General features: G+C 49.4%; 1 protein-coding gene across 7 annotated transcripts in view; it reads right to left on the bottom strand.

Moving 5' to 3' along the window:
- Positions 1–9,720, bottom strand: part of POMT2 (protein O-mannosyltransferase 2) — a 42,816-nt gene that overhangs the window by 16,859 nt on the left and 16,237 nt on the right. For all 7 annotated transcript variants that reach the window (XR_014148333.1, XR_014148334.1, XM_081830150.1 and 4 more), the window contains exons 5-9: positions 8,752–8,860; positions 7,021–7,180; positions 5,581–5,687; positions 4,825–4,907; positions 1,961–2,070 (exon numbers count right to left, since the gene is read on the bottom strand). Coding sequence is in view for 5 of the 7 variants with exons in the window: in XM_081830150.1 (XP_081686276.1) it covers positions 1,961–2,070; positions 4,825–4,907; positions 5,581–5,687; positions 7,021–7,180; positions 8,752–8,860 (569 nt within the window). In the remaining 2 variants the exon portion in view is untranslated. The remainder of the gene's footprint in view (positions 1–1,960; positions 2,071–4,824; positions 4,908–5,580; positions 5,688–7,020; positions 7,181–8,751; positions 8,861–9,720) is intronic.

The following is a 9,720-nucleotide window of genomic DNA, read 5'->3' as shown; positions in this document are numbered from 1 at the left end:
AGTCCCGCATCGGGCTCCCTGCTTGGCAGGGAGTCTGCTTCTCCCTCTGACCCTCCTCCCTCTCATGCTCTCTGTCTCTCATTCTCTCTCTCTCAAATAAATAAATAAAATCTTTAAAAAAAAAAAGAAAAAATCAGGAATGATGGTATTAAGAATATACAAGAAACTGGAACACCTGGGTGGCTCAGTCTGTTAAGTGTCAAACTCTTGATCTCTGCTCAGGTCTCAATCTCAGGGTCATGAGTTCAAGCCCCACACTGGAGCCCAGCTCCAAGCCCAGTTTTTTTGCCAAGTAAAAATACTGGTCATTTTGCCAGAAGAGAAACATCACTCCAAGCCTCTCAGCACAATAGCCTGCCCTGCAGCCTGCACGCCTCCCCTCTCCTCTCCTCCCTGTCACAGCAGCTGAGACCTGGGGCCTCACCACTCCTCAGAAGCAATCCCTTTTAGCGACGAGGCCCCCTTTACTGTCGTTTAAAGGCCTCTTTCTTAAAGGCCCCCACCTTTTCTGAGGCTTTTGCAGCACCTGAACTGCTGAGCACCATCCTCCTGGGGATGCTGTCTGCCCTGTGCTCTCCTCCCACCTCCCTGTTCATGCCCTCCTTCTCAGCCTCTTCTACCGGCGCCCCTGGGAGCATCTTCGCCACTGCCTAAGTGTTGCTGCCCCCCAGGGCTCCTTCACTGGCTCTCCTCCCTCTGCACACCCTTCCTGGGCAATGCCACCCATCCCACTGTGTCATTGACACCCATATGCTACACACTCAGATCTCCTTCCTGATACAAGCCCCAAATCTACAATACACAAAGGAAACTCTCTCATCTCCAGAGCTACTCTTCCTCCTCCATTTCTGACTATGGTGGAATAGCATTATCACACATACACCTTGATCTCCAACCTACAGACCTAGATATAGCTAGGCCCTGACAGCCACCAGTGATGGGGCCCTGACACTGACCTGTGAAGTGTTTCCTGAATCAATTCCCACCTCTATTCATGGTCTTTGCCTCTATTCACCATTCTTTGTCATGATTATTGCCTCCCAACTCATTTCTTGACTCCAATCTGCCCCTCCTTTCAATCTATCACTATTTCTTTCTAACCTAAAAATCTAATCACATCTTATCATGCCTTCATAAATCTCAACGCCTCACCAATGCCCATAGAACAAAGTCAAATCTACTGTAACATGGAAGGCCTCTGCACAGCCTGGCCTCCCCAACCTCTCCAACATCCTGCTTCTCCCTCTCAGGCACTGTCCGCCACAGCCACACCCGACACTCGTGGACACGGACACAGACACAGTGTCGCTCACTCATTCAGGGAATACTCATGGCTAATCCCCCAGGGTGCACGTCACATGTATCGCTTCATACTTTTAATCTGCAACTACCCTATGGTGGAGAAGGGCACTATTTATTTTCCCTAATTTAAAGATGAAGATACTGAAGCAGAGAAAGGTCAAGTAACTTGTTCAAAGTCATACTCTGGTGGAACCAGGATTCAGACCCAGATAACACAGTCTGGTTTCCAGGTCTGTGTTTACAGCCACAACACTTGACCATCATCCATGTCAAGCCAAGCACTGTGCCGGGCACTTGAGCCTTCCAAGAGCTAGCAATCAAGTAGCAAAGAGACAGGAGGAAGGAAGCACTCACAATTCAATGTGAAAAGGGTAACTGCAGAGGCTTACAAATCGTGCCAGGCAAGCCCCTCATGAGAGAGGCACGTACCCGGTATTGAGTAGAGGTGGGTCACGGTAATCAGAGGGAACACTTGCACTGAAGCCTAAAGAAGCTGGAGTCACCCAGAGGAAAGAGAAGCAGGGTGCAGGAGTAAGACCGTTTCAAGCAGGGAGGACAGCGCAGGTAAAGGGCGGGAGCAAGAAAGAGAAGCATGGGTTCCGGCCCGGCCGACAGCTTGGTGTTGCCGCAGTACAGAAAGTACAAGAAGCTCGCTGACCTGCTGCTGGCGGGCGCCGACGCCCTCGGGGTAGAGGTGTCTGTGGGAGTGGAGATAGCCGATGGCCATCCGCAGGTTCTTCACGGTGATCACGGAGCCATAGGCCAGATCTGGGAGGAAGGAACGGTGGAGGGTGTGAGTTGGCCCGTGACTAGCAGGGGCCTCTAAAGCCACAGGACTCACTAAGCCTCTAACAGATGGCACTGGGCCCAGCACCGCCTAAAGCGAGACGCACAGGTACCTTCTCACTCCCACGGCGTCAGCTCAAGTGGGAGTTCACTACAGGGTCTCACTGGTGCCCTCACCTCCCTTCCCTCCTCAGGACTTCAGAAGAAGCACTGGTATTAACAGTGGCATTATCAAAGCACTATTTGTAATAGCAAAAGATTAGAAACTGCCCATCCTTCAAAGTCTATACATACATTAAACACAATAAAGAAAGAAAGAAGCATTTCATGTCTTAGCTAGAATATTCTTTTTTTTTTTTTGCATATAAAGTGCTTTAATTGGAACAGAACACTGCATCTTTGCAACAAATTTGTAAGGCAGAAACCAGATTACAGGTGAGGATACTGAGGCCCAGAGGTTCCTTAGAGTCTTGTCAGTGATGGCCGCTGCTAAGTGGCAGTTGATCTCAGCTCCAGAGACCAACCTGCTAAGCCCTGGCCTCTGTGGGCTGTCATCGGCTTCCGGGCCAGCCTCTGCTTCTGCAAGTCAGAGCTTTCTTCACCTTAGAATATTCTTCAAGATAGATATAATGTTATGATAGACTGTTAAGATAATTTACATTTTTGTGAAATCCTTTTGAGCCTTTTGAATCTAATACTATATAAAGTAGTTGTTCAGTGGTGGTTGGGTTTGTTTAATTCTGAATTTAAAAAAAAAAGAGTAAACCGTTTACCCAAGAACATCCCTTCTGCCTGCAGGCCCTGGGTAACTGAGAAGCCTCTTTCTTCCTTACTGTCCTTCTTCTCAGTCCCCTGTAATCTGGCTGCCCTGCCATTCTCGAGTCCACTGAAACCTGTCTCGCTCCATCATAGATAGGCTACTCCGGTCTTCCTTTGTTTGTTCATTTGGTCAACAGATCGTACCAATTACACAGTGGATCCAAAGCTGGAGGGGGCCTGGCTGTGGCCCTGGGAGAGCCCAGTCTTAGGGAAGATGGCTGCACACACCGATGAGCACAGGACAGTGGGCAAATGCGCCAGCAAAGGTGTGACAATGTGTGACATGGTGGGAGCCCAGTGCAGAGTAGGATGAATTCTCATGCAAAGAGTAAGAAGAGGCTGGCTTGACGGAAGAGATCACAGTGAGCTAGGCCTTTTAAATAACAAGTAGGCATTTGCAAAACCCCACAGCTCCTCTTCTACGTTCTCACGCAGGCCAACATATGCAGCCCCTCACACTGCTGACCACCTTTGCTTCTGGAAATGCTTTGTTCCCCCTTCTCAACCCACACTCCCTCATGGACTGTCCTCTGCAGCCTCCTTCCCTAACCCCCTCCCTCCTGCACTCCCAAGTGACCTGACTTCAGCCAGCCCAGTTCTCATTCTCTCTCTCCAGGTTCCTTACAGGTCACAGCCACCGCCACGGTACCGCTTCCCCCTTTAGCTGGCTGACTGATTCGTCCTCTGAAAACATCAGCTGCCCCGTTGCATGGATTTCCCCAAGCATCTCAAAGTCAACCTCTCTACAGTGGAACCAGTATCTGCCTTTCTAAACCAACTTTTTAACCTGCTTTCCTATTTCTCATTCTATGCACAGTCTTGGCGGGCCCCCTGTGTCCTACACACTGTGCAAGGCACTGGAGAGACTAGAAGGCATCATTGTGCCTCCCAGAAACAATTACCTGGGCTCAAGTCCTCAGTGACATCTTTCCTCTTCTCTTTCCATGTCTAATCTCGCTTGTCCCTGCCCATCTGCACCACCCCTGTGGCTGCTACCATGATGCCCAGCTCAAGTACCCGGAAGAGCTTTCCAGAGGGGAGCCCCTGCCTCCAGTCCCACCCCCTCCCTAGCCGTCCTGCACTTTGCCATCAGTGTCGCCTCCCTACGGCCCCAGCCTTCCTGTCCTCCTTCCTGCTCAGAGGCCTCCGCTGGGTCTCCACTGCCTGTTTAATGAAGTCAAACACCTCACCCAAACATTTCAAACCCTCATAATCCGGGCCCAACCTATCCTTTCAGCCTTATCTTCTAGTACTTTTCTGGGGATAATCTGTACCTTACGTTGTGCCCTGTTCTTGGCCTTGATCTTGCTGTCCCCTCTGCCCTATATGCCCTCTCCTCCCTCTCCATCTGTTCGAATCTACCCATTCTTCCAGGGCTGGACTCCACAGCATCTCACTCTGTGTACCTCTGATGCCCTCCAACTCCCTAGCAGAAGTGATCTCCTGCACCCTTTGATCCCAGAGCTCTGTGTTTCCTCTTTATACACTTAACACACACGGTCACCAGATCCTCTACTCTGGAAGGGATCCACTTACAGTCTTCAATATGGCTAACATGCGCTCCATTATGATCTGTGAATAAGGACGGGATGTGAGTCACAGAATACGATGGTGGAAACTGACCATTAGCACCAGAGGGCCTTGTCCTTTCACCAGATTTCCTCTGGTTGCCTTCCCATGGAGCTGACTTAGATGCTTCCACAGCACAAGGGAGAAGTTATTCTTTACAGTCAAAGAGACTGCTGCTCAGGGCTGCACGTCCTGTGTCCCAAGTCACTCTTTTGAGGGCTCATACCAGGTCTAACTGGATGTTTCTCCCAGTTTGCCATCTACAGGCTATCATACTTGTCTTTTCCAATTCACCCACCCAGAAAGGCTTCTGCCCTTCTACCTTCATAAAGGCCAGGAGATACTCACGTTCGGGGATGGAAGCATTGTGAAGGTTGTTGCCTGAAAGCCGGGCCTGGAAGGCAGAACTGAAGAAGCCATCGCCAGGACCACTGTGGGGAAAGGAGCAGAAGACAGACAAGGTACTGGAGAGAAATTCTAATTTCCTGGGAACCCTAGGAAGAGCCTTGTGCAACTAGTTTAAAAGAAGACAACCAGAGGGGCAGTGTGGTATCATGGGACAAACACAGGTGATGGAGTTGGAGAAACAGGGGTCCAAATCTCAACTCAGCCACTTACTAGCTAGGTGGTGACCTTCAGAAGTACCTAACTTTGCTTAGCCTCAGTTCTCATTTATAAATTGGGGATTTAAAAAAAATCAAAAGAACTCAAAAACAATCATGATGAAAGTGAGATAATATGTACAAAATGCTGACACTTGGTCGCTACTCGTTAAATGTGAGCCTCGGCTAGTGTTGCTGCGATTGTCACCCTCCTCCAACTGCACACCTTATTCTGCCCATCCCTGTGAAGCACAGGGACTCTGCTTAGGGATAAGGGGCAGTTTGGCTATTAGGAAGTTCTCCTCTTCCTTCAGGCCAGGGTGCTGGCTTTTCTGAGCCCTTTGGATATCCAAAAGACAGAACACAGGAGGAAACGAACAGATAAAACCCACCAGGTCCCTCGAACATCCCAACCACAGACCCAGGAAATCACACACCCCACCTACAGGCTGAGAGGCAAGAGGAAGACGGGAAGCAAGAGGCTGGAAAGGCTCTGCTGTACCTTTTGTTCAGCACCATGAAGTGAACAGCATAAGTGGCCATGTAGAGAGTCAGCGGCAACACTATGAGGCACAGGATGCGAGCGGTCAGGTGTTTCCCCACAGTCACCTGCAAACAGAGCCAGTTCGGGGTGCTGGGCATATGGGGCTTTATTCTACCTTATACCTTCTATGCGCGTTACATGTAACTTTTTATGCATAAGTCAAAATCACAAAAAATTGAAAAACTAAGAGCCAACAAGAAAAAATACATGGAAACCCTAGCCTTTCCATGACACCCCACCACCCCAGCGCTGCAGGGTGGTGAACATGGGCCAGCCCTCTGCTGCCTGTGCAGGCCCTCACCCAGGATCCCAGACCATCCCTGCATCTTCAGCCTCATCACTCATCAGTCCCTTCTATATTCCAGTCACACTGAGCTCCGCGCATGGTCCCCACGTTTCCTGTACTGTGCCAGCCCCATCCGTCACACGCATAAGTGTTCCTGATCTGCATCTCAGGCCTCGGCTCCCCCCCCCCCGAAACCTTCCTGGACCACTTGACCTGGGCTCGTGCCCTCCACTGTGCCCTCACAGCACTTTTTGGCTGGACTGTAATCACCTGTTTACTTATTTCTCTCTCTCCATTGTCTCTGGAGGGCAGGAATCCTTGTTTTTTTCATCTGCATATTCCATGTTTCAGACTGAAAGGGTAGTCTGTCTATATTTTCTGAGCGAATAAATGAACTTATCGAGACTTTGGTTCAGAGGTGATGGTGAAGCCTTGTGGCAAAGTAGTTCAGGTCTGGAGTCAGCCTCCTCTAAGTCTGAATCCTACATCTACCTTTTACTTGTATGGTCTGGGACACATTATTACCTCTCTGGGTCTGGACTTCCTCATTTGTAAAGAGAAGGTAATTAACTACCTACCTCACAGGACTGTTAGGAGAGGTAAATGAGCCAGTGAAGGTGAAGCACTTCGCACAGTGCCTAGCACAGAATCAGCTCTTAGTAAATAACACTTTAATAAACTCTAAAGGCCTTTCCTGGCCTCCAAATCTGGAGACCCTGGGTCAGAGAAAGAAAATGGTGAGTTCAGAAAGTCACCCTACCCATTTTACTGAAGATCCCATGCAGCTAGTGTCGGCCATATATTTGGCATTGAGCCCAGCTGGACAGACTACGTGACTGGGTAGTTTGTAGAGCATTTAAAAAACATCGCAGAAACAAATGCCAAAAGAAAATGCCAAGGATGTTAGTTCATCCTCTCCCTTTAAACCTCTCTAGCCTCCAAGCATGGCCTCCTTCCTGTTGTCATGCTGCCTACAGACAGGGGCCGGAGCCAGCCCACCTCAGGCCAGAATACAGCACGCCACCACCTGCAGCAGAGGCGGAGAAAGGCCACTGGCTCTGCTGAGCAATACCAAGGAGCAAAGACATTTCTACAAGCACTTGGGTTCTCACCACTGAAAGACTGAGGTCTCCAAACAGGTGCCAAAGGTCTGAAATGGTGTTCCACCCCACTTGCAGGATGATAAAGAGGCCAACAAACTTGACCCCTAAAGCACCAGCCAGATTAATGCCAGTCAGGCTGAGCCAGAACCACCAGGGGGCAGAGAAGGGCCTGAAAACCAACAAGACACAGAGTTCAGTTTGGCAGCTGGAACCAAACTCAAAAACGAGAGCAGCAGTGGGGAAGGGCAGAGGTTCTGTGACCCTGAGAGGCCATGGCCTGCCCTCTTTCTTGAGGGCTCCTAACCTCAGGAGACCATGGCGTGGCTCCAAGGAGCATGTGGTTATGGAACTCTCAAAACCGCAGGAAGCAGTGTGAGAGTGAGTAGGATATTTTTCTGGGAGAGGGGCCATAGCTTTCCTGGCTAAGTACAGGGCTCAAATTAAGCAAGAGGCTTACTGTTCAGGTGGAAGGAAAAGGCAAATCCAGAGCAGCCTACCGGATTAAGTCAGCCCTCTCTCTCCTGGGGGTCGCCTGTGGCCCTTGGGAAGCCGGCAATTATTGAGTGCTTACTATGTGTCAGGCGCTGTTCCGAGCACTTGATTTGTATAAACGCTTTAACCTTCACTACAACTCCACAGAGGTAGGTCCTATTATTATCCCCTTCTCCCACAGGAGGAAATCGAGGTACAGAGAGGGCAAGCAGTACAGCTAGCATGCGGGAGAGCATAGTCCTAACCCTGGCAGTCGGTTCCGAGGTTTGCTCCCCTTACAGCACCCAGTGCTCAGTGCTGCAATTTCCCCATTAGCTGGCTGCCTCCTCTGGAGGAGTGAAGGCCCCTGAACTGCGAGACTTACGTACCTCCATGCCTCCGGCTCCTAGCACAGGACCTGGCACATAGTATGTATTCAAGAAATGGCAGGTGGAGGTGGGCGTGGTAGGGGGAGATGACCACCCAAAGCCAGGGAGAGATGGTAGTCACTGGATCCGGCTTTATTGGCATAATGTAATTTAATGAGCCTGGCCATGGTGAAACCAAGCTGACTCCTAGAAAAGCCTAGGCAGAGCCAGCTCTTTTGGTTTGAATAGAATGAATAACCTACTCTACTCTCTCAGAGGCAAAAGGAGGATCTGCAAAAGACCATTCTGGAAGAAGACCAGGCCCTCCAGAACAGCTTTAGAACTGACCCGGGCCTGCAGAGATCCTCTTGACTGGCATGGACTGCTTAAGTCAACCTTTTATATAAATTATTCCCGTCAATAGGTCAGGAGTGGATGCAACCACTGACGGCAGGGAGACAAATAGCTCCCAGGCAGTTTCTGTCCTGGTTCCCTCCCCTCTAGGACAGAGAATGTGAAGGATAAAGTTATCCTGGGATCCCTAACCAGCGCTGGTGCCAAGGGGTAGCTTAGAAGATGGTGGGCTGGGAAGGCATTAGGACTCTTCCATAATATCCACAAACCCCTACCCAAATCCACCCATTAGAACATTCTTTAAAAAGATCATTGATATTTTTTTAGTCTTACGCAAAACAAAAAAAAGTATGTCTAGAAAACATATTAAAATCTATTTTTATGATCTAAAATGGACAATCTAAGTTTAAAAAAAAAGTATGCTTGCCTTAAGTGCAGCTTCAAGACAAGTCCTATAGGCACCCACCCTGTCCCTGGCTACAGAAATTCCAGAGTTGCCATAGCTTCTGACCCCCAACGCCCAGCCCACAGAGATGGTGTTTCTGACCTGTCAGCACAGGAGTTGTACTTGACCATGCTCAGCATGGCAGCCATGATGAAGAACATCAAGATGGGGTCAAGGAGGATATACTGGGACAGAGTAAGGCATCCTGTATCTGAAAAACATGAGCTCAGCAGTCAAAAAGGGAATCAGAGATGGGCCCCCTGAGAACCAAACACCCCAACAATAAGAAATAGTGCCCCTTATACTTAATTGCATGTAAGCATTTATACAGTCAAGACCAGATGAGCCACTGAGTCATCAGGGAGGTGGAAGGCCATAGCTTTGGGGTACATCAAAGCCCAGGGATAGGAAACTATATCTCACACTCCTTTCAGGCCAGTGACCCAAGGAACGACCATATCATTCAATCAGATAGAGCAGTCCTGAGACGAGGGCTCTTCCTCATTTCCACCACCAAAATGGGAGTTCTGCCACCTGCTTATATAGCCACAGACTACCCATACCTAGGATAGAGTCTTAGCATTTTACGTGAAGTCTCCGTTGGAAGCAGATTCTCCGCAAAGGCACCCAAGTGATTGTTCTTCAAACAAAATTTCATTACATCAAGCCACTGCTTGAAGCTTCCAATGCCTTGCCATCTCACTCAGACTAACCAAGTCCTCATGACGACTGCCAAAGCCGGCATGGTGTCCCTCCCCAAACAACCTCCTCCACCAACACCCTCTGCCTCACTCACTCCACTCTGGCGACACTTGGCCTCCTTGCTGTTCCCTGAATCCACCAAATGCTGCCTTGCACCAGGACCACTGCAGATGCTGTTCCCTCTGCCTGAACATGCTTCACTCAGATCTCTGCATGGCTTAATCTTCTGCTTCACTCAGGCCACCCTACCCACAAGAGAATCCCTCCCCGTTACTCTCTCCCTTACCCTACTCTATTTTCTACATTGCACTATGGCTTATGTTGTTACATTTCAGACTTACAATCTACTTGCTTATTTATCATCCGCCG

This window comes from Leptonychotes weddellii, chromosome 9 (genome assembly GCF_054177405.1).
Source record: "Leptonychotes weddellii isolate Sample4059 chromosome 9, ASM5417740v2, whole genome shotgun sequence".
In the NCBI taxonomy this organism is placed as follows: domain Eukaryota; kingdom Metazoa; phylum Chordata; class Mammalia; order Carnivora; family Phocidae; genus Leptonychotes; species Leptonychotes weddellii.
The sequence above is the reverse complement of the archived record's forward strand: the minus strand, read 5'-3'. Positions and strand labels throughout refer to the sequence as shown.